The sequence below is a fragment of the Protopterus annectens genome, chromosome 16.part0 (assembly GCF_019279795.1).
Source record: "Protopterus annectens isolate FY-2018-M chromosome 16.part0, PAN1.0, whole genome shotgun sequence".
Lineage (NCBI taxonomy): Eukaryota > Metazoa > Chordata > Ceratodontiformes > Protopteridae > Protopterus > Protopterus annectens.
In genome coordinates, this window is record NC_056750.1 from 635,066,645 (window position 1) to 635,093,376 (window position 26,732).

Consider the following 26,732-nt stretch of genomic DNA (forward strand, 5'->3'; position numbering starts at 1 on the left):
CCTGGTGCAGTATTTGTTCATTAATTATATGAAAGAAGTCTTTATACTGCTACTTTGATTGCACTTATGAGTGCAGATGAATGAAAAAATGAAGCAAAAAACACAGCATCAATGGGACCAGGCGGTGTCCCGGGCTGCGTCCTACATGAACTCCAAGAAGAGCTAAACCCAAACATAAAACTACTGTTCAATCTCAGCCTTACTACAGGATATGTGCCCAAAGAGTGGCGTACAGCAACAGTTGTCCCTCTCCATAAAGGTGGTGCCTCAATGGATCCTGGAAACTATCGCCCCATAAGCCTGACTAGCTTGGTCTGCAAAGCTATGGAAAGGATCATCATGGACCTCATAAATAAAGATATTGGGGACCTACAGACACTGGATCCTACCCAGTTCGGCTTTGTTAAGGGCAGATCCTGCCTCTTAAACCTGGTTGATTTCTTTGAAACAGTCACCAAGTCCATTGATGAGGGGAAGGTGGCCCACACAGCCTACCTGGACCACGCAAAAGCCTTCGATACAATACCCCATTCGGGCATTATAGATAAGCTCACCAGCTTAAATATAAACCCCTATGTCACTAGATGGATTGCAAACTGGCTCAAGGACAGAACCCACATGGTTAGAATTGCTGGAGCCATGTCAGACTCCAAACCAGTTACAAGTGGTGTCCCACAAGGCTCAGTCCTGGGACCTCTCTTGTTCGGTATATATTTCTCGGAGGTACAGGCCAACATGGAAGGACTGTGGCTAACCAAGTTCGCAGATGACTGCAAACTGGGCGCCATAATCGACTCTTCAGCCGACACAAGCATCCTCCAATAGGGCATCATAGAAATAGACAACTGGTGCCAGAGCCATGGCCTCAAGCTAAATGCCAAAAAGTGTATAGTCATCCCCTTTGGCAAAAACAAAGTGCCCACATATTACCACATAGGTGGTAATCCATTAAGTACAGAAGAAGTAATTAGGGACCTGGGGACCCAAGTTGATAGCAATCTCTCATTTGACAACCACGTGGCCAAAGTGGTTAGAAAAACATTTTATATAGCCCACCTAATCATGAAGGGATTCACATCTAGATCAGCGGAGGTCATCGTGCCTCTTTACTCATCCCTCATCAGGCCCATAATTGAGTACAATGCCCTTTTGGGATGTACCTTACCAGACACCTGCAGCAACTGGAAAGACCCCAAAAGTACCTCACCAAGAGGATCAAAGGGCTCAAACAGATGCCATATGCTGCCCGGTTAAAGAAACTCCAGCTCTACTCAGTGGCATACCGCCTGTTCAGAGGCGATCTGTGCCTGACGATAAAGCCAAGTCCAACCCGAATTAATGGACATGCTGCACCTCAGAAAATCCAAATCCCATCGAGCTACACGCTCAAGAGACTTGAACCTCAGCACTGAAATAAATAGGACATGCTGGAGGGACAGATTCATAACCCAGAGGCTCCCTTCACTCTGGAATAAAATCCCAGTCCAGGTTAGGCAGAGTCCCTCATTGACTCTCTTCAAGAGGAATCTTGATGAGTGGATGGGAGATCGTAGGTTTACCCCGGGTATCACTTCTGTGTCACTGTTAGACAGAGGCACAGTATACTAACCTCGAAAAAGGGCATAGCAAAATAAATTTAAAATGGGTGGCGAAAGCCAAACACATTCCGGCTAGGCTTATAAATGCCCTAGGGCAGATAGCCTAGTATGAACCTATGAACCTTTGAACTTATGACCCTCCTGAGGACAGGCTATGAAAAACTTTGCCACGTACACAAGGGGCCAAATTCCAAAAGCATTGCTTTCAGTGTAAGTCTGCCCTGATTCCAAAAGAGTTGCTCTAAGTGTAAGTGACTTACTTCAGTGTAAGGCCTGTCTATAAATAAGCTTATTACAGAGACCAGATTCTGAAACACCTACTCTCAGCCTGCTCTCAGTGTAAGTGGTCACTGTATTTTGGAATCAAGAAGTGGACGAAGATGAAGAACATGCAGTCGTGCAACAACAATTTCACATTTTGGGTCTCTAAATGCCTTAGGAGAAAAAAAGACTTGATTTCAGATTAACAGCATTCTGTTGTAAAAGTCAGGCAGAGTCCTGGGAAGCTAAGTATTCCCTCTAAAAATAAAAATAGTACAAAGCAAAAGTAAATAATATAACTTTAAAACTAAGAACCAGTCTTGGTGCATCTGTTAACACAAAAGGAGACTGTCCTGTAGAAAGATTCAATGTGTGGGACAAGCTGCTATTGCTTTTAGGCTACGAATGTGAAGGAGGTCATTCATTTATTCATCTTTCAAAAAATGGCTTTGTAATGTCACATCTCAAAATTTTTTACTTGCTGAAAGGTTTATGCTGGCCTGTGAGAAGACGCTAACAGTCACCCTGGTCAGACTACATGTGCAGATCACATAACTGAGCAATCTACACTGAGAGAAGGCAGTAGTCAACTAAATGCAAAGGTGCGTGTCCTAAACATCAGGACGAGTGTACTGATATAGGCAGCACTGTAGGAAAAAAAGGACATGTATAGAAATTGCCAGTGGCCACATCTATGGTACATCAAGATGCAGAATAATGCTGCAAAGTTTTTTTTTTTAATTCAGAACTGTGATGTGAACAAAAATGAATAGTTTTGCACAGTTTTAGTCTCCAACGACTGAGAGACTTAAGGTAGAATGGAACCTAGACATTTATGTGAATGTGTGAACTATATAAACAAGATAATAGACTGATAAAATATGAACTGAGGGATAGCAGACTAGCGCTTTAGAGAATGAGCACAACAACACTGTTATGCACGTGCTTTCCACTGTAAATATGGCAAATTGCAGATAGTATTCCATTACTATGATCAGCAGTAGTGTTATTTTTGTAGAAAAACTAAGCATATTTTGCAAAAAAAAAAAAAAAAAAAGGCAATGTAAGTAGTGTGGTGAGGCAGGATGTAGAAAACAAAAGTGAGAATTAGCGAACTGAAAATATCGAAGAATTAGGTCAGTTTTGGGGTAGAATGCGCTGAAAATTATCAGGAAAAGAAAGGGAGGTAGGATATTTGCAGACAGAATGAAACTGTTAAATGTACAGCATGAGACTCAGGAAAATGAAGAGAGTGGGGGAAAGTGTGAGAAGAAGAATCACAGAAATATACGATGCTAAAACAGTGAACGAAGCACATTTTCACAGTTACAATCGGTTTCAGCAGAAAATATGAAAAAGATCAATCCAAAGAATAATAAATGAATAAATAAAGTGAATGGGGGAATACAAGAAGAAAGGGCAAGTAAAGAAATTTGAAACCAAAAAGGCCTAGAATACAGAGACAAATTCATCTTTCTCCTAATATAAATTGCATTAAGGATTTTGTTATAAGATTAATAATGACCCAAAACTTGAGAAATATTTTACAAGATGCTAGCTTTATTCCAAAAATGAAAAAGACAACAAATTCAGCACATTGGGGAAGAATGATATTACTGTGCCTTGGAAATGAAACCACGTACAGGAAGGGTACTTTTGTTCCACGAGAAAGTAAGTTGGGAAATTAAAAGCATTACAGTGTTAGACATAAGGCGGATTTTAATATTCAACTGCTCAGTAAATGGAATTCATTTAGACCATGCAATATATCTGGAAATATTAACCTAAAAGAAAGTCATTAAATACAAATATCATTTGGGCTGGAATTTAAAAATAAGAATACCATAAGCAGAAAGAAGATTCTGGAAATGATAAAATAGTGGATAGGGAGATTCTGTAATATGATGATTATACAAATGGAAAGAGACTGTACAAGCAAGAACTGACTTGACGATAATCTGATTATAAAGAAAAGCAGGAGTGAAATTCAAGGCTTTTCAGACCATAAGTAAACTGCTGACACATATGGCTAGAAAAAGAAGATATTTAATAAAACTCAAAAAGAATGTTTTTATTACTTGTGTATATATTAATTGGATAATTTTAGGTATAACGTGACTAAATGTATAGATTTTTATTGGCTGGCTTATTATATATTAATGTGTTACAGCTTGTCTGTTTTTAGTTAACACTGAAAAAGAGCCTGTTGACTTGAAAACTTTGTTCATTATACAATAAATAGACAGCTTTGGATCACTGTTTTTTCTTTTTGATTTGATTTTTATCTTTTGTCTATCTTTGGCTGTTTAGACAATTTTTTACTTTTATTTAATAAAACTCCCCAGGACTTTTCATTTGTTTTTCAAAAAGATACAGCACTATTTATATATTCTTTTAAATTCCATAATTAATAGCATGTCTTTAAATTAGATGCATTCATTCTTATGAAAGCACCTAGTGGTTTGCGAACTGATAAGTGTCCTGCTTATTTGCCAATGGGTGACAACAATGATTTATGGGAGTACTGGGTGCAGACTAGTCCAAAATGCACACAGGAATAGCTGAAAATCGTGATAAAATATGATGACCATAAACATAAAAGACTTGTTTGTGATTTTAAGGACCTTGAATAGGGCATCATCGTATTAAGTACATGAAGATTTTTTGTTGAACAACTTGTGTTGCAAAAAGAACAAACTCACTCAGGATCAAAAAGATCATGATAATATGTTACTTAGTAGGCAACACCAAACCAGAATGATGTCACATGGCAAAGGTCCAGTGAATAGTACATCAAGAACAACGACAATACATACGTTGACAGCATTTCCTGTTGAAGCCATTAGTATCAGCCATTCAGTTCTATTAGAAGATTGTTTAAAAGATGTAGCCCCTGTAGTCACTCCAGTTAATTCACAATCAACTGAAGTTACTTTCTTAGTGTCTCTTCCAGGGGAACAACATGAGGTATGGAAGGGACACGACTGAGGAGAAGATGATAATACTAGACCTTTTCCTTATGAAACTGGTTACATGTATTTAATTTAATCTGTTTTCAATTTAGTGAAGAAAGAATTTTTTGCTAATGAAAGGCTTCAGTTTTATTCTCACTGCTTTTCCTGTGTGCAAAGATGTTTAAAGTGATCTGTATTTGATACTTATGATGAATAAATTAAAATGTTGATTCAATCATTTAAAATCAAAATACATTTCTGAAAATAATAAAAAGAGTTTCATTGTAGCAAATGACACAATAGACTGAAATTTGCAAGACGTTGTCTTATATTTTATGAGGACAGTGTTGACAGAGATGTAGATGTTATCATTAGCACTGATGTAATAGTTATATATGATGTGTCTGAGAAAGAATATCAGTGGTTTGACATCTGAGACATTGAGGTCTTTAATAAGTTTATTCCAACTGTATTTAATTAAATAATTAATGTGCAGATACTTTTTTGATGTGCTTTTTGCTCACATGATAAAACCTACGTGTCACAAACAAGAATAGTCTGCCCTAGGTGAATTAAAAACTAAAAGTCATTTGATTGTGATTTGCAAAACTATAAAGGGAACAATGTGGTTATTTTCAATTTTTAATTTTTGCTATTAAAAGTTGAGAATGATTAAGAAAAAATGATTAGCAATGCTTTACTTGAACAGAACACTGATCTGGATGAACTGATGAGAAGAGATGTTTCATTTGGGGCTTTGTCTCCAGCTGCCTTATTAAAATTATTGTTATGCCCCTCCCCATAATTTTGTTATACTATCCTGAATGCATATAAAGATAGATGAAATCCCTCCAGAGTTAGCTGGATACATATTAAATAAATGTGTTGCTAGGACAGATTCATATGTGAAAAACGGGTGCATTTCAGAATTTCAAAGTCTAAAACTTCGAATCCCATATGATCAAAGATCTGATGTTCGAAGTTTTAAAACTTCAAAATCCTAAATGGAGATCGGCATACAGCTCAGACCAAGAGATTTCCCCTTGTCCTCACTGTACTGTGATCTCGGAGTTGGTATATTTAAGTTGAGGGGGGTGTGGGGGGTGCAGGGGGATTGCCCTCCTGCATACACTTGTTTTTAAATGTGTTAAGTGGTGTTTTGGGGGACGGTTCACAATTTTGAGATTCCAAGATCTCGAGATTCTGAACTCGATGTTCTGAAACTCGAGATTTTGGGATTTCGAAATTTAGAAGTGAACCCGTAAAAAACATATGTAAGAAGTAGTGGATAAGTTAAAGGGGTTAGCTGGAGAAATGAATGTTTTTGGTTAACTATGGATGTTGAATGTTTGTATATATCAATATCTCATCTAAAAAAAGTTAAGGCAATGGCACATTATTTACGTGAAGGCCCATATTCTTCTTAGGTTCCTACTTCATTACATTTTTGTCTTACACATAATATTTTTTCCTTATGAAAAAATATATTTTTTGCAAATAAATGGAACAACAGTAAGGGCTCCTTTTACACCCAACTTATACAAACAGTTGTACTGATGCATTTTGAATGACTTTTATGCATACTGATAAATTTAGGGGGGAACAACTATTTCTATATCTATACTACAAACACAATCTCTTTTATATTAGGATGCTGCTGATTATTTCTGGAAAAGATTGAATAACAATGACTTGGGGATTCAATTTACAGATGGGATATATTTTGATGAAGTTATTTTTTAAACATTACATTAATTGGTAAAGATGGGCAAAATATTAGAGCCAAGTTATTTCAAAAGCCTATTGTTGAAAATTAATTTTTATACACCACTAGTGTCCATTCCCTGAATTCCATCATTTCCCAAATGTAAGACATAAGGACTTGTAGACATACTAGTGATAAAGGAAAAAAGATGACCTGAAAGAGGATAATCCCTTAATATGTTAGAGACTGCTAATGTAAGGCACTTGGAAATTTGGAGACAATAAAGTATGTAAAAAGAAAGAAGAGAGTAAAAGAAGAACAGGAGGAGGACAATCATTTTATTTTGGGTCTACGTTTTCCGAATCATTTTTGTAAAATTCACCTTGGTTCCCATTTTTTTTTGTAAAGAAGTGCCAACAAAGAATACACCAAAAAGCATTCAAAAATTGAAGGATGTCTAGAGGTAGAAGGTGCATTATTTGTGGATTTGTGCTGAAATGCCATGAAGTGAATATAAATACCATAAAAATTGAAACAGAAACAACAGTATTTACCACAACAAAGAGATGCAAGCTGGGGAAAAAAAAGAGCAAATCCGGACAGCACAGGTAAACGGTTCTAATAGTCTACCTGAGCTACCTGATGGTGAGCTGTTAGCTGTGTGAACAAATGGCTTAATTTCTTTAAAACAAGCTATGGTGATATGGTGAATAGCATTACTAAATTAGTAATGTTTATGGCACAGATATATTTAAAATTGTTACTCCATATCAAAATCATGTTGATAATTATACTTTGTGAAAATCTACTGCTTTTGTACCTAACAGTAATCCTATAGTGACAGCAATTCAAGGGGAATGCAAAAGTGACTAAATAAGCTGTGTGGGAAAGTACAGTGTTCTGAGTTATACAATCTAATGCAGGCAGAGCAAGATGCCCAATGATATTGTAAAATAATGAAATAGTAATTAAAATGCAGATAATACTGGCATTGTTGTTCTTGATAAAACATGGGATATACAATCAGTTTTAATGCACGGAATAACCTTGTGGCTTACTTATGAATTAAGCATACAGGGGTTTCAGAAACAAAAACGTGAATTAAAAGTATGGACTATGAGATGAGACTGCAATTATATCACTAATGAAATAATGACACATTTTCATGTTTTACTTTTTAAAATATCTATATGTGGGGGACAGGGTTTGCATTGTGGTTAGAGCCTTTTCCTCACAGACACAAAGTATAGGGTTTGATTCTCACATCTGCTTACTTCCTAGGTGTATAATAGTCTGCACATTGATAACCTAGTATTTATCTATGAATCTATGTTATGTTTTACCACAGATTCATAAAGACTCTTCAAACACACCTATGACACTGTTAGTCTCTTCTGGGTTAGGTGACAGAACCAGTTGTCTTGTCCTTAGATAATAAACTGAAGGGGTTAATTGAGTCATGTGGCAATTTATATGACAGACAATGATGACTACTTGCTACAATTGTCTGATAGGCTAATAAAACGAGTCAAGAATTTTATTTTGCTACTTTGATGTTGATTTGTTGTTTACAGTAATACAGAATGATCAAAAGCAGACAGCAACACCGGAACAGATGTAACAAGACGGTCAACTCACCGTCCCAGCTAGGTTTAGAAAAGTAGCATGCAGGCTTACTCGAATAAGGCAAATATGGTGTTAATCGAAACATATATTTAATAAACACTAACCACAATATAGGAAAATGAAATCCACATAAACAACTGTTAAGTGCTTTCATCCGCTTATCGCAGACTTCCTCAGAACAGCTGATTAACTCTCAATACATTTCTTTTAAAATCTTTTTGGAGCCATTCTACAGGAAAATTTTAAAGTGTCAGTGCTTACTTTAATTTATACATCATTTTAAAAACATGATTTATAAAAACAACCAAAACTTTGATCTGTCTTAAAACATACTAAAACCATAATTAAAATACATGCTTTTCAAAACCACGAAATTATAAACAAACAATGCCATACTTCGTACCCCATTATTATATCTAACCTAAACACACGTAATTTAATAGTGAAATATTACAACTAATGGTAAAACAAATCAAGGCAACATTAGAAAGGGTTTGATAGAAATAAAGTCATTTATACCCGGTTCCTTTGTGGCATCGGTCAACACCTGCCAAATGCTTTCTTTTTTACTTAGTATTGCTTTAAAATTGCCCCCTCTGTTTGATGTAAAAACTTGATCTATTATGGCAAAACTGAAACTATGATGTTCCCCTTTCTTCTCTATATGTCTATATAAAGCATTCTTGGTGTCATGTACCCTAATTCTGTAAACATGATCATAAATTCTTTTCTTAAATAATCTCTCTGTTTTGCCAATATAGTAAGCAGGCATGATGTACAACTAGCTAAATAAATAGTATTCTTACTGTTACAATTCCCCCTTCTAAATTTAATGTAGGTCCTATTTACATTCTGTAACCAATCCCCATTCTCAATTCCATAAGTTTCTCTCATCTCTAACTTGCACAATGTTATCAATACAAATCCTGAATGCATTTTTAAACATCCTTTGCTTCCAGATTGTCACTTCTAAACTACAAAGTAATATGTATTTCTTAATATTTAGGTTACTATCAGAAAATAAATAATTGTTCCACAGAAAAACATCCTTTTTACACAGCTCCAGATATTTTGTCATTGGTCCATCAATTTTGAAATGTTAAGCCTCAAAAAGTCTCTGTCCCTATATGTATAAAATACCAAATTTCTTGAGCTTTAAACCCTAGAACAGTTACTAAATTGCCTCATCCATAATATCTTTCTATTACAGTGTTATTTTTTATTCCGAATCTCACCGCTGGTCTTCTCTTCTTCTTAAAATGGTTTTACTTACAGTTTATCGTTCTTATCCTTTTTTGCCTACTGTCACTGCTGCATATATTTTAATTACTGCATTCTCTGCTGCCACATCACATAGTTCTTCCTCCACATTACCAGCTTCATCACTTCTGAAAAGATTACCTGCCATCTCAGCCCATGAAACAGCAGAACTGTCTCGTGGATCATCCTGTTCAATTATTTTCAGCAGAACATCAGCAGCAAGCGCTCCACATGCCAGTGTTACCTGTACCACTTCCACAGATTCACTTACCTCATTCCCACTGACACAGCTAAACTCTGCTTATTGTTATCATCCACCACACAGGAATCTCGTTCTGCATCCTCATACTTGATATTCAACATTTTTTTCTCAAAATTCTCCTTTTACACCTCAAAACTCTCCATTGCTTTTTTCTCCTCCTGCATGCTGCTGCTTCCTTTAGGCATTCTACTTGCTGCTGTAGGAGCTGTCCAGCACCATTTAGCAGCTCTAAAGAGTAGGGCTTTTTTATTGATATATACATTACGTATTATTTACATATTTACATTATTTACATCTATTTACAAATCTCCATACATTATAAACTTCAATTTAAGCATTCCCTCCCCACTCTTTTATCCACAACCAAAACATTATTTTCTCCAAAATCTTTGTGAAAGTCCATTTTCCATTGTATTCCATTTCATTTAGTCTCTTGTTCCATATAGCCATGAAACATAAAATATTATTCTGTCCATTTTATTCACTTCTTCCTGTTTTTGTGCACCATAACAACCAAATTCTCATCATCTTCTTTCGGCTGTTCCCGTTAGGAGTAGCCACAGCGGATCTTCTGTTTCCATTTCTTCCTGTCCTCTGCATCATGCTGTTTCACACCAACTGCCTGCATGTCCTCTCTCACTACATCCATAAACCTTCTCTTAGGCCTTCCTCTTTTCCTCTTACCTGGCAGCTCCATCCTTAGCATCCTTTTCCCAATATACCCAGCATCCCTCCTCAGCACATGTCCAAACCAACGCAATCTCACCTCTCTTGCTTTGTCTCCAAACTGTCCAACCTGAGCTGACCCTCTAATATACTGATTCCTAATCCTGTCCATCCTAGTCACACCCGGTGCAAATCTTAACATCTTTAACTCTGCCACATCCAGCTTTGACTCCTGCCTTTTCGTCAATGCCACCGTCTCCAACCCATATAACATAGCTGGTCTCACTACCCTCTTGTAGACCTTCCCTTTCACTCTTACTGGTACCCGTCTGTCACAAATCACTCCTGACACTTTTCTCCACCCTTTCCACCCTGTCTGTACTCTCTTCTTCACCTCTCTTCCACACTCACCATTACTCTGAACTGTTGATCCCAAGTACTTAAACTCATCCACCTTTACCAACTCTACTCCCTGCATCCTCACCATTCCTCTACCCTCCCTCACATTTACACACATATATTCTGTTTTAGCCCTGCTGACCTTCATTCCTCTCCTCTCTAAAGCATATCTCCACCTCTCCAGGGTCTCCTCAACCTGGTCCCTACTCTCACTACATATCACAATGTCATCTGCAAACATCATAGTCCACGGGGCCTCCTGTCTGATCTCATCTGTCAACCTGTCCATCACTACTGCAAATAAGAAAGGGCTCAGAGCTGATCCTTGATGTAATCCCACCTCCACCTTAAATGAATCTGGCACTCCCACCGCAGTCCTCACCAATGTCACACTACCCTTGTACATATCCTGTACCACTCTTGCATACTTCTCTGCCACTCCCGACTTCCTCATACAATACCACAACTCCTCTCTAGACACACTGTCATATGATTTCTCTAAGTCCACAAAGACACAATGCAACTCCTTCTGACCTTCTCTGTATTTCTCCAACAACACTCTCAGAGCAAATATTGCATCTGTAGAGCTGTTTCCTGGCATGAAACCATACTGCTGATCACTAATCATCACCTCCCTTCTTAACCTAGCTTCCACTACTCTTTCCCATAACTTCAAGCTGTGACTGATCAATTTTATCCCTCTGTAGTTACTGCAGCTCTGCACATCACCCTTATTCTTAAAGATAGGTACCAAAACACTTTTTCTCCACTCCTCAGGCATCCTCTGACTTTCCAAAGTTTCATTAAACAATCTGGTTAAAAATTCTACATATTCTACATATATTCTACATATATATAACAACCAAATTCTATTATGTCCATATTTATTTTCTCAAATTTTAACAAACTTTTCACCCTATTATATTTACATATTTATTTCCACAAATTATTAATGCTGTCACATTTCAAAAACACATGCTCAGCGATCTCAAACTCTCCACATTTATTACATATTCTATATTGCTTTTTTATATGGCATATTTGCCTTAATCAGCCATTTTCTAATAGACAATTTTTACATACTTAAATCTTTCTATTGTTATTATATCACATCATTATGGCTTTTTTCTTATCCATTTCTAAATCTTTCCATAGATCAATGCAATAAAATGCTTTTATAATACTTAAGTACCATTTCTTTCTATTTGTTCACATATATTCTTTTTTACTTTTCATAACATAATTTTGTTTTGATACTCTTTCATTTCTTCATTCACAGTTCTTTTACTTCTTTTTTAACTTCCATTCAGTCCCACAGTTTTTTGTATTTATAATATAGTATTATTTCTATCAAGTTTTTATTTTCCTTCATAATTCCTTTTAATACCTTATATAAAATTCAATATACTGCATGTACTATTGGGTTTATTAAACCCAAGCTTCCTTGCTCTTCCTTCATATATAAAATGCCTCTCTTGACAGGATTCAGTCTAGAGCCCCATATAAAAGAAAATGTAATCATCATTACTTCCTTTTCATACTTAATAGGAATCATATAGATGTTAGCAACACAAGCACTTTTCCTCTTACCACAGTGCTCAACAAGTGTGCTTTGTTCTATATGAAAATCTATATGATTTCCAAAAATTAGTCATATCCTTTACTTCGTTGAGTACATTATCCCTTTGTTGTTGTCTGGATTCATTCCTTCTGAATATTATTCCCAATATATCTATATATTTTTCATTAAACGCAATACCTCCTATCATACTTTCAAAATCAAATCCTTTACTTTTCACTTTATTTATACTTAAACCGTTTTTTTAATTTATACTTAATTTTGCATTGACTTTTTCCATCCATACTTTATTTTTAGCAATTAATACAATATCATCCATAAAATTATACATTATTGGCAATTGCACTTCCTTCATGATTTTGTATCCAACTCTACTTGACATTTTATTAATTTCTTTCACTATTACATTCATAACTAATGAAAAAATTACACTACTAGCTGGGAAGCCCTGCTTTATTCCATATTCTATTTTTATATCTTCCCCAATCCAGCCATTTACATTTAGTTTCACATTGTTCCTTTCATAAACAGATTTTATTACTTGTAATATTTTTTGCTTACATTATATGCCTGCAAAATTCTCAATAATAATTTATACTGAATATTATCAAAGGCATTACTTATATCCTCTATAATAATCTTTGCTCCTACATTTTTATTTATGACATCATCATTATTTCTCTTATTATCCATAATAACTCTTGACTACCTTTTCTTCTGAATACATTTTGGTCATATATTTTATTCATTTTTTGTAAACTTTGTTATTATTCTCATAAAATGTTTATAATCTGTATTATTCGATGTTATAGGTCTCCAGTTTATCTCCTCTTTATTTCCTTTTTTAAATATAAATTTTATAACTCCTGTACATATCTCTTTATCTTTAATTCCAGTTTCTAACTATTCATTCATAACTTCTATAAAAATTATTTTTTGCCACTCTTTCATTTCTTTATATATACCATATTCCATTCCATTGAATCCTGTTGCATAATCATGTTAATAGCTTTTAGAATTTCATTCACTTCTTTCAGTTATTTTTTGTTCCAAATACTCATTATCTTTGCAACAAAAGGAGATACTGCCAGATCAGCTATCTGGAATTTTGTAAGTGGTTGTGTGTCATTTGTGAATATCAACATGATTCATTTGGCTGTGTTACAAATGTATTAGAACTCTATGTCATATTGTATAGACACGTGTGCTGAAGAGTTATTTTTTTATACACTACTGTAAGTGTTTAACAGGGGAGACTGAAACACAGGTGATTAACTTACAAACTTCAGAAGAATGGTTGAGGTTAAGTTACTTTATTGCTGGGCCGTGAACAAAAGATGTTATCTCTCAGCTTCAGTGCAGTAACAGACACAATGTCTAGGACTAGAAGTTTGTTGTATTGTCTTTATATGTGGAGGAATGCAAATTATTTTATGACTTCCACCATTTGCCACAAGATCTAAGAAGGGCCCTTATGTGTTTTCACAGGGAGATGTTAAATGTTGGTAGATTTTAGCAATGGAGGTTTAGCTAGAGAACTAAAGTCAGGTGACAAAAAGTGATGTCATCCTGCAAGCTATCTCAGCAGTAATATTTGATACTAATTTAAGAAGTCTGTGAGAGAGAATTTGTATTTTGTCTTTGGCCTAACAGCATCAGCTGCAAAACCCACTCACCACATCTGTCCAGGCTACAGTAATCTCTCTTTGATACAGTCAGGAATACAGTGAACTACAGCTTAGGTGTTTTTTTGTTTTGTTTATTTAAAACTGTCCTGCAATGTTGTTTTAAATATTTCCTGTGATTTTGAACTCTGAAGTAATTGTAATTGTTTACTGAGTATTTCCTTGCTCTTTTATTATTTATTATTAAGTCTATTTAAACCTTTCAGTTGTGGTTAGTGTGTCTAGAGATAGTTAAGCTCTTAGAGTACTTGCATATCTATTTGGTGACACTGTGCAGGCCACTCATAATAGCCTTGATTTGGTCAAACTACCAGTTGGATTAATAATAACATTACACAGTAAGATTGGACACCCTTTGTTAATGGCCTTAAAGTAGTGGATACGGAGTGGCTGGTGGCAGTCCAAAATACCTTACAGTCTGGGCAAAAGGGGGCATAGCTAGTAAACCCATGCCAGCCTTTCCAAGGTGTGTGTGTGTGTGTGTGTGTGTGTGTATGTTTGTGTATAAATCAAATCTCAAATTGTGCGTGTATCAGCTAGTTAGGCAGAGACATGAAGCACTGGTTGGACAGAGAGGGTGCTGGAGGTCTTGGCTTGGCCACTCAGCTGAGATCTCAGCTGTATAGCTGTGCCATTGGGGAATCTTATTGGGAATCTAGAGAAAGAGGGAGAAATCAGCCCCAGACTGACTGTGATCTCTGTGTGTTCTTAAGGGAAATTGCACATTACTGTGTGTGTACTTGTCATCCTCCCAGTGTGTACATCCCCCACAGTTGCCAGTGGTGAGGACTGAGGCTCCTTGATTACTGGGCCAGTGGTGGGGTGTCACAGTCTTCATTATTTAATTTTTTTCACCTTTATAGTTTTGTTCTATGTTTTCTTCTCTTTGAACAAATATTTCCAATATATATTCTTTAATTACTTTGTATGTTCCTTCTTCCAGTCTTATTTGCTTACCTTCCTTATTTTGTAATTCTCTTATTTTTCCTTCTTTTATCATTTTACTCAAATATGGTGTTACCTCTTCTTTCTTTCCTTGTTTAATATCTTATATCTCTTTTTCTTTTCTTCCTTATACATTATAGAAACACTATATATATATATATATATATATATATATATATATATATATATATATATAATTTCTCCTCTCCAATTCTCCAGAGTCCAATTCTCAGAAAATTCTATTACATTCATATAATTTTTCTATAATTCCGTAAGTTCTTTTTTCTCTTCTAAATCTAATTCCTTTTCATTAATTCTCTTTATAGCTTTTCCTATTTTTATATATTCTTCATTTTCTTGTACTTTAACCCATATAGCCACATGATCTGAAAATCCAGCATACTCAATTCCTTTTTTATAACTTTTAAACTATCAGATATTAAAAAAGAATCAATTTATGTCCTAATTTCATTCTTTTTGTAGGTCCAGTGGTTAGTCTCCCATATACTTAACTTTCCACTTCTCATAATTTCTTTAACCATTTTAACATTACAATGTTTCTTATTTTTTCTTAAATTACAATTAAAATCACCCACCACCATAATGTCCATATTTACAGAAACAAATTCAAGAATATTTTTAAACATTCTTTCTCTCTCTTTTTTGTTACATATGCATGTAAGACTATAATTCTGTACATATAATTTTCCATCTCAAGCCTATTACCATAATTCGTCCTAGTTCTACTATGGTTATAGCTAACATTTTAATGCGTTATTGACATAACATACATATGCCTGAGCAGTTTGTGTTCCTTCTTCCTCTGTTAATAATCTGATACCTTCTAAAACGCCCGAAAGCTCTGCTTTTTATTAAACTGGTTTTCTCTGCAAAAAAAAAAAAAAAAAAAAAAAAAAAAACCTTCTAAAACAATAATATGTGCATCTACTGCAGTACACCATTATAATATGCCTAGTCTCCTCTTAATAGTTTTCATAGTGTTCACAATTAAAGCTAATAGTTCAGTTAGTATAATAAAATGTTTACCTCTTTCCTTTCTTATTTTCTCTAAGCATTATATTTCTGAATTTTCTTTTCCTTTCTTTAATTCTGTTCCCTATCAAATTCTTTTTATTTCTTACTGTGTGCCAATCAGCTTCTTCTTCACTTGTCCCATGTTTCTTTCTCCTTGTTACATTTTTTAACTTCATGAATAAGCTCTTTATCAGTCACATCTTTTTGTACATTTTCTTCTATAACACATTTTCTGTCTCTTTCTCCTGTTTAACTTCATTTTCTTGCACATTCATTTCACATTCTAATCATGAATGACCAGTATTGCCACATTTATTGTACTTTAAATCACATTTTTGCATTATGCCCTGTTTTACCACATAAATAACATCTTTTTTATCACATTTATTGATTAAATGATCATTTTTTTCCACAAAAATAACAAGTCTTGGCTGAGTGCATGGACTCAGCCATACCCAATAGAACTAAAACCTGTTCATCAAGGAAACACAAACCTGTTTGGTGGACATCCTCTATCAACAGGCTTTACAACAAAAGGAAGAAACTGTTGCCCAAGGATAAAAAGGAACAAATTCCAAATTGGAAAATCTCCCCCCCTTAGCCTCAACAAGCAAATTATATCACTACTGAAAACCTCTAAGACAAATTATGAATCAAAACTAACCTCCAAAACAAAGTGAATCCATAAAGTCTTCTTCAGTTACGTCAGGAACCTCCATGGCAAAGCCCAGCTTTGTTCTGAATTAGTACTTAACAGTATCACTTACATTGATCCTGTTGACTTAGCCAAACTGTTAGCAGATAGGTTCAGCACAAACTTCACCCCCTGGCCCCCCAAAGGCCCTTTCAACATCCCCGGTACTTGTCCCGCACCTCACATCTCTGTAGATCAAGTGTTACAGGCCGTATCCAAGGCAAAGAACACAGCTTCCATTGGACCTGATAGTATCCCAGGATGTATTTTGTACCATCTCCAGCAAGAACTGGCTTCTCCATTGAGCACCATATTCAACCACAGCTTAAGTACTGGCTTCATTCCAGCAGAGTGGAGAACTACCATTGTCATCCCCTTGCACAAAGTAGGTGCCACTATTGATCTTGGAAACTATTGCCCCATTAGCTTGACAAGTTTGATCTGTAAAGCCATTGAGCATATTATTATGGATCAAACAAATAAATCCAAAACAGCCCAGAAGTTGAAAATGTTGAAACACAGGTGCCCAGTAGGAAGGTAGCTGGAATAAAGAAGCTGAACCACGACACAGTAAATTCTTCTTTTTCATACAAAATGGTGAGCGCTTCTCCAATGGTAACTATTGCTTCATCAGACCAAATATTATTATGAATCTCATAAACAAAGACATAGGCAATCTCCAAGCACTTGACCCCACCCAGTTTAGATTCGTCAAGGGCAGATCTTGCCTGTTGAACCTGGTTGACATCTTTGAGACTGTCACCAAGGCCCTGGATCAGGGAAAGTCAGTATATACAGCTTACCTTGACTTGGCCCAGGCCTTTGACACAATCCCCCACTCGGGCATCATCGAAACGCTAACACAACGTGGCGTAAATCCCTTTCTCATCAGGTGGGTGGCCAACTGGCTCACTGACAGGACCTGCAAAGTCAAAACAGGCACCTCCACCTTCAATAGCAGACCAGTCACTAGTGGAGTTTCCCAGGGATCTGTCTGGGACTCCTACTGTTTGGCATCTATTTTTCAGAGGTCCAGGCAAAGACAAAGGGCCTGTGGCCAACCAAGTTTGTGGACAACTGTAAGTTGGGTGTTGTCGCTGACTCCCCAAATGATGTTAACATACTGCAAGAGGGTCTCACAGCAACTAATGACTGGGGCCAAAGTCATGGCCTGAAACAAAATGCAAAAAAATATATCATCATACAATTCTGCAAAAGCACAACCTCTATTGATTATCACATCAAAGGCAACCCCCTAAGCGCACAACCTGTGGTGAGAGACCTGGGCACTCAGGTTGATAACAACCTCGCATTCAACCATCAAGTAGCGACAGTGGTCAGAAAAGCCTTTTACTTGGTTCATCTCATAAGTAAAGGGATTGCATCCAGAAAAAAGGAGGTTATTCCCTCTTTATACTCCTCCCTAATTAGAACAATAATTGAGTATAATGCTCCATTTGGGATGTACCTCTCCAAACATCTGCACCAACTGGAAAGGCCAATGAAATACCTCACAAAGAGAATCCATGGCCTCCAACACCTGTTCTAGGCAGACAGGCTCAAATCACTATCACTTTACTTGGTATCGTACAGATTGCTCAGGGGTGGTCTGTGTCTCGCCTACAAGGCAATCTCAGGCTCTGCCCTACTAGAGATGCTCCATATCCATAAGTCTAACTCCTCATACACTACCCACTCAAAAGGCCTGAATCTAATATGTGACATCAACAAAACCTGATGGAAAGACAGGTTTGTCTCAAAGAGGCTGCCCCGTCTCTGGAATAGACTTCCAATGCATGTCAAACAGGGCACCTCACTGACCCTCTTCAACCACAACCTTGAAGAGTGAATGGGAAACCACAAATTTGTCCCATGGATTCTACCTGTGTCCCTCACTGACAGGGGTGACAGGTGCTGACTGAGGTTTCTTTTTGGGGATAAACTCTTTGCTAGGCTTTAAGGGCCCCATGACCATTAGCCTAGTAACCTCCTATGATCCTATGTCTTGGTTGACCCATGTAGTTCACAAACCCCTATTACCATGAACATTAACAATACTAGATACATGTATAACATTATTATTTTCAATTTTCAAAATTACTCCACATTCTCAACCCCCCAGTCCATAGTCCTCTTTCATCATATATTTTTATAGTGTCCATTACTTCTTTACAAATAGTTAACAAATGTTATTTCAGTTTTTTTGCTTCAACTTCAGTTCTAAACTGGCTCATTATTATTTTGTTTGTTTGTGTGTAAAAAGCTTGCACCACATATTCTGACAAGGGATAAATATTTTTCTTTTGTTCATATAACCCCCCCAATTTTTTCCATGGCCTGCCCAGTCTCAAATATCAAGTCACAAAAAGTCACTTTATTAATTAAAATAAACGCTCTTACCTCTTTTGCTTTGACACCGAGAGGTGTTATGACAGAGTCCCAAACCTCATATCTGTCTAAACGTTCTTCTTTTTTACTGTTCACATGTACTGTATACTTCTTCTTTTATTTCTTCTGATTTCTTTGCTCCTTCTCCAACAGTTTGTGCATAAGTTTTTGTCTCTGGAACTTTTTCTGGCATAGTCTCTTCTTCTCCTTTTTATTCTTCTATTTTTCCATGATGTTGCTCCATGAAATTGCTGCTCCACTTTCTGGTACACTTTGGTTTACCATTTTTTTTTTTTCAAATAATCATCCCACAACCCCCATCCCCCAATTGGAGGGTTAGAATTATGCATTTTTCAGAGGTAACGGTCTCTCTTATTTATTTTATTTATTTATTTATTTATTTGTTTGCAGTTGTTTAACCAGGATAGTCCATTGGGCCAATAAGAACCCGTTTTCAATGGAGTCCTGGGGAGAAAAGCTCCAATACAAAGATAATCAGCAGTTTACAAATTAAAACTTTTGTGGTTATAAGAAAAAAAAATGAAAATTACAGCATTTACAATAAAGTTAATAGGTTACATCTTTCAATCTCCTCTGAAAGTTTTCCTCTGAATCCATCTCAGTTACAGCTACAATCTCCTTTTCTTCCAATGTCATTGTTTTTTCTGCACCCACATCATTAGAAAAAAACTTCTGGTACTGATTCTACCATTTCAACTACTCCATTTTCAATAAAGATGAATCAAGCATATTTTATTCCTGTTCCTCCTGGCTGCCTCTGTGCCTGGACAGGGAACAGGAAGTCAGGATGTGTAACACACAAAGCCTTCCTTTGACTACTAAGTATAGGGGAAGTTCCTCAGTGTCCTGGCCAAATTTCTCCTCATAGTATAAATACCACTTCGGGTCTCCCCTGAAAAGAGGATACTAGCCTAGTCATCTAAGAATAAACGCATACAATAAAAATAAATAAATAAAACTCAGCAGCTATGTCAACAGTCTTAGTGCTAGTAATGATATTACAATGGTGTAGTAGAAAATGTTATGATTTTGCTGTGATGAAGAGCACTATGTGGGCTATGTTTATTTCAGATGCACTATACTTGACCTTAAAGAAAAGATCACCCTCACTTGAAATTTAACTGAACACTATGTTTTTCCACTTAGAAGATGGTTTCAGTATGGTTTAGTTTCCATAAACCATCCTATGAAGAAGAGGAATGATGAGGGTTTTACCTACTCACCTTTCCCAAAAAATAAAGATGTGTTGAGAGCACATCTAAAGATGAGTATAAAGAATCAAGCTAAAAAAAAGAAAGAGAAATTCACAGTCAAAAGAAAGGCAAGCCTTAAAAGTGGTTTGTCCAAACCCTTTTCAAAGCCCACTGCAGCCATTCTGAACTGACGCAAGAGAAGCCACAACAAGGTATGGTAGGGCATAAGAAAAGGCTTGACTGTCCATATTTATTAAGGTCACAGTTTTCTATTAGGTTACTGAGACTATATAACACACACTGTAAACTTATTTGGTTGACAAGGTGAACTGTAGTGCTATTTTTGTCAATGAGTGACTTGGTGACTAGCACTTTTGTACACAAAGGTGTGTGTGTGTGTGTGTGTGTGTGTGTGTGTGTGTGTGTTAGAGTTAAGGTCAGGTATGTGGCTATGTTTAGTGCATATGTGAGTGTGTGTGGGCTACAGTTAGTCTCAGATAAGGGTATAGATGTAGTGTTTGTGTGAGAGTGTGCGAGTTTGTGTGTGTGTGTGTGTGTGTGTGTGTGTGTGTGTGTATGTGTATATATATGTGGGCTAGGTTAGGGTCAAGTAAGGGTTATAAATTTAGTATATGTGCGAGTGTGTGCAGCTTAGGGTTAGAGTAAGGGTCAAGTAAGTTCATGGGCATGGTGAACGTCCAAGCTGTTTTTTGTAGTGATAGTGATACAGAAAGTTTTTTTTAAGGTAAAGTACACAGTTAGGGTCAGGGGCAACCATGCATCTTAACTTTAAAAAAAAATTGATGATACAGTCACACACACACACACACACACACACACACACATATATATATATATATATATACACACACACAAACATATGCATATCTACATTTCTATCAATCTTAGATGAACTTTCATTGACAAAAAACACACTGAAAAAGAAGTTCATCAGTAACAGCTATCAAAGCTAGAAAATATCTAAACTAAGTAATAGCAAATGCAAACAAATGTGTTACGTTTGCAATCACCAAACATTACTCAGATTTTGCTTTTACACTGGGGGAACTTCAATCACCCCTACATCCCCAGAAATTAAATATACTTGCTCCATTGCTACACAACCACACAGAAGGGGAAAAATTCCTGAATTATATTTCAGTCAAACTACTGTATTTCGACTGTTATATAGTCTGACCACTTTCACCACGGTCAAAAATTACCAAAAATGCCAGAACTCAATCACACCTCTCAAATGTCCCGATTTTCACAGAATGTCCAGATTTTTGCCTGATGATTTTAATATATTCCTCATATAATTTTGGTTTTCTGGCAAATCTCTGGCAAATCACTGAGGAGTGAAGTCAGAAAAATAATTAGACATTTGAGTTTCAGACTTCACACCCTTCAGAATATCCATGTTAATGAAAAACCTTTTTAAAACAAAATGGCTACAAAAAAAGATACACCAGCAAAATATCCAATAAAAACATGTTATTCTATCAATTGTATAAGTTTGTAAGAGTAATATTTAAAAATTGCTGCCATTTATTGGGCATTTATCTAGATTTCTTACTCTAAGAGGTTGAGAGGTATGCACTCGATTACTGCCTATGGTGACTAAATCAATGGCATATATATATATATATATATATATATATATATATATATATATATATATGGATCCCTATCACATGGTCGACATGGCCAAATGATCAACTTTCATTTGGTCGAAAGTTCATTTGGTTGACAAGCAGTTTTATGTGGGGGGCTTTGCCCCCCACACCCCCAATGTGGGGGGCTGTGCCTCCCACCCCCCCAGCTATATATATCAACTCCAGGGTTGCACAACATTGGGGAGGTGGGCAAATCTGCTTGTCAACCAAATGAATTGTCGACCAAATAAAAGTCGATCAAATGGCTTGTCGACCATCTCAGGTAGACCCATAAATATATATATATATATATATATATATATATATATATATATATATATATACACTTGTTCTGGTATTAGAAAACAAAAGTGGCAGTAAGAATGAGTCACATATTAACAGGAGTTTAAAAATAATAAAAGATCTCGGATTAAATAAAAAGAAGTAAGAGAATTACATACTGCATGTAGTACAATTCTGTTTGTACAATCACCAAGCTGAAGTAAAATCTGTCTTTCCCATGATGTAAAAATAAATTATCTATGGGAGAAGAGTTGACTGACAAAACCCAGCAGAAACATCTGAGCTTTTTTATTCACTTACCACACCAATGGCAGACTTGAGCCGAAATGCAGTTCCATCAACCACAGAACCAGTGGCATAACCTAAGCTCATCTTTTGTGTTGTGAATGCATGGCCATATTCATAGGTGTGCAGAAGTGTGACACATCCCAAATACATTGCTCCTGACTCATATATATGTTCAAAAGATGAGACTCTTGAAGTCTGCACAACACAAGCACGACAATATAATTGTTTTTTAAATAGTATCATTGTATATTTCCAAAGGAGAATTTAACTTTAGCCATACCTTACAGTGGTACACTGTCATATCAGCATAGTTTTATGATGTGGCTCAAAAACGTGTGAGTTTATATTACTTATTCACACTTACATCACTCATTGTGCTGTTTGCTGCTTCATGTCTGCTGTGCTATTTATATGGCCTGCCTTCTAAATACAGTGATTTTGTTTCAGTGTAACTTAATAGCTTTACTGAATTTGTGATATACAGTGTGACAGTTAAACAGTTTAATTGAACAATTAAGGCAAACTATTGCTTTACTTGTTCATTTGAACATTTTCTCACTATTAACTTTTCTTTTACTTTGAGCTTTGAGGAGCTACTGTCCAGAGTGACACCGGACAGGAACGTAATACTTCATTAATTGACTGTCGTAATTAGAATGTGAGAGCACACTTATTTAGGCCACCAGGTTTGAACTAGATAAAATGATGCATAATACATCATTTCAGCATTCTTTATGGAACACTTCATATAAATGCCCTGCTAAGGGAATGTCAGTGTTGATCCATAATGATAGCTGACTGAATAAAAACTATTTTAAAAGAGATAAAGAACATACAACAGTTGAGAAAAGTATGTTTTTATTTTTTTTCACACTGAGTAGAAACTGGCAGCCCCATTTTTGAAACATATAAACATTAGATTCATTCCATTATAGGAAAAAGAGTCTGAATTATGTCTCCTCATCTTATGGATAGAGCCACTCTTTCAGTAAATGATCACCAAATTAATTTCTACCAGATTTATCTCAAAGACAGGTAATGGTGTCAAATGCTGTTTACTCTAACAGTAAATGTATCAGCACTCCTTTCACATATAAGAGTGTTTTGTGCTTGCATACTGATTTAGAGTATGGGGTATTTAGCTATAATTTCATACCAGCATTTTAGTAAATGTGGAAGTAGGCTCATCTCACACGGAGCAAAAACTTTAGATCCTTTTCACTGTGAAAGTTGGTACATATTCTTACTTTCAATAATTGAGACCAGTTCTTTTGCACAATAACTTCAGGGTCAAGTCCTCTTCTTAGCAGATAGTATTAATTCTAATTACCTTGAATCACTGTGTCACTAATGTCAGCCCAGATATTCCACATCAATAGAATGCATCTTTTAACTATTGTTCTCTTATCTAAATGTATGCATTGCTCTCCAATGGTAAATGCAAATTTCAGAGCCCACCTTTGAAGAATATGGTATGAAAGATATTATGTTCTCCATACGTATTCAAGAGCCATGAACAAATATGCATTATTACAGAATAAACTAGGATAAAGCAGAAAGGACACATGACACTAGAAAGAACAGTAACAGTAAAAAGGGCAGAGGAGTACGAAACCTAATACACTAAAAAAAGAATCAGACTATAGAGTCAGATGAAGGAAATATGGTAAGATGGCGTGATATTGTGTTATATAATGGAAATATTGTTTACTTAAAGAGATTAGAATAATCTGAACAGATAGTACTTCATATTTGGAAATGCCTATAATTTCATTTGTTGTTAACACTGTACGATCATCACAGACTTTATTTTTTGTTGGTTCAGTCATACTGTTAATGCATAATATTTTAAGATTACAGCATTACAGGCATCTCTAACCAAAATCACAGCACCCTCCTGAATACAATTACTATCAGAAACTGTATTTATTTTATTTAATTTTGCCTTTGATTACTGGGAAAGACTGTGTTTAGTAAAAAAAGTAGAGGCTCAGAGAGAAAGTTCCAGATATTGACATACATTTAATTATTTTAACATAGTTATATTCAGTAGGTCAAATAATTGATGTTTGTAGTGGTTAAAGAGGAAATTTAAAGTAGCAAATAAATGGAGTTTTTTTACAAGTCTTACAGTTAGAGATCGTAATATGATTATATATACAGTCATACCTCTCAACCTCAAAGAAATCTGGACAAAGCCATAAAAAAGTGGTACAAATAGGGACAATTTTGAAATATTGCTCTTACAAACTAAGAAAGTTGATTGAATAACAGGTTTTTCATTAGCATGAATTTTCTGAAGGGTATGAAGTCTAAAACTGAAATGTCTGTCATTATTTTATAACTTCAATCTTTAATGATTTACCACTAATTTGACAAAAAGCCACAATTTTAAGAAAACTGGACTAAAAATATAAGGCAAAAATCTGAACAGTGCGAAAATCTGTACAGTTGAGAGGTATGTCTTGGTATCAACACAACTCAAGAGAGACAGAAAACATTCTAAGTATACAAAGTCTTGTGCAGGTTTGAGCAGTTAGAATACATTAAGAGAAAAATATCACCACATTTACCATTCCTAGGTGAAAAGAATGAATAGTAAATGCAGATACAAACTTTATTCAGAGGTGCAACTTAACCTTTCAACATGTAGCAAGAGCTTGGTTATAAAATGTAAAAAATAGAAAACCTATGTCAGGATACGTTATAAAATCATGGGAAGAAAATGAGAAACAAGTCTGCAGCAGCAGAAAGAAGAAAGAGGGAAAGATCATAGAAGAGTGTTACCTTACGGGTTTAATTTGTTTGTCATCCTTACCTTAACATAGTCACTATAAGATTCCATGGATCTGAAATAAAAATGGAGAAAGGCTACATTAAACAACATTACATATACTCTGGATAGTAGGAAAGTGTAAATTAGTACTCAGTTTATTCTGGATATTGTTCTAGGAATAGTATTTTGCAATTTAAACATTGTATGCGTTTAGAATCTAAACAGTGTAAAACAAGAGGCTAGCTCATAACCACTAATGAGGTTTGAAATGTCACACCTCTAGCAGCCTGCACACATCACTGCATTCCAGAGCAAATTCTAAAAAAATCAACTTAAAAAAGCTTAACATAAACAATTATAAATATTCTGTGAACGTTAAAAGGTATAACAACAATGCAAATAGCAATGTTATCAGTAAGAAGCATTCTTTACAGTAGCAAAAGTCAGTGTATTCATGGTCTTCCCATAAATACTATATTACAGTGCATACGAACCCAGGATTATATTTTTTTGTTAAATGTTCACAAATATATTGTCATATCTTGGAAACTGTACAGCCTAGACATATATTATTAGAACATTTTTGTTAACCCGACATAAGTTTTCTCAAGACAGCAAGAAAGTCCTCTCTGAGAGCAAGTTTATTGAGACATTTACAGAAATATGAAAACATATGAATAATTGCACAATTAGCAATATAAATACTGTTGAATATCTCTCTAGATGTGCAAATATCAATGATAGTTTTCTGCAACAATGTCTAATGCTTCACTTGATGTCATGCAATAGTTTGTAAGTTTTATATTGCTTATTTTCATAATTACTAAAAAAAAGCAACTAGCGACATCTCCAATATAATGTGATATAAATGGACATTGACAATGCATTTTCTGTCTCCCATCATGGCATTTGCACTATACCCATCAACAACATAGAGGTCTCTCATTTATGAAAATATGAACATGAATAAGAAAATATGAACAGTAAGTGCCAAACAGTGAGTAATATCTCTACTGCAGGGCATCCTAGTCTAACAATCGTAGTGTCATTTTGTTAATAACTTGTTCCTCTTTCTAATATTACCTGTTATTAGCTAGTAAGACACTTCACTAAAGAAGCCAGAACCCAAAAAGTTATGAACATCATAAGGAGTTATGAGTGTTGACTGAAAGTACACAAAAAAAGACTACAGGCTTGAGTGAGCTAGTAACTAGCAAACCAGCATCAATGATTGCAAGTAGTTGTGTCAGGAATTCCTAAGGGGAAAGACAAAATATAAACAGAGGAAGTAGAGAGAAAAAGCGTACGTGCACGCTCGTGTGTGTGGGTGTGTGTGTGTATGTATGTGTGTGTGTGCGTGCGCATCTGTGCGCACATGTAGGTTATTACAGAGACATGTACTCATCATATCAGCTGATCTTTGGTTTGTTTGTGTCTTT

General features: G+C 35.6%; 1 protein-coding gene across 1 annotated transcript in view; it reads right to left on the reverse strand.

Annotated features, from left to right (window-relative positions):
* SH2D3C (SH2 domain containing 3C) overlaps positions 1-26,732 on the reverse strand; it is a 503,667-nt gene that overhangs the window by 255,195 nt on the left and 221,740 nt on the right. Inside the window, exon 3 of the mRNA XM_044058698.1 lies at positions 25,336-25,366. Coding sequence (XP_043914633.1) covers positions 25,336-25,366 — 31 coding nt within the window. The remainder of the gene's footprint in view (positions 1-25,335; positions 25,367-26,732) is intronic.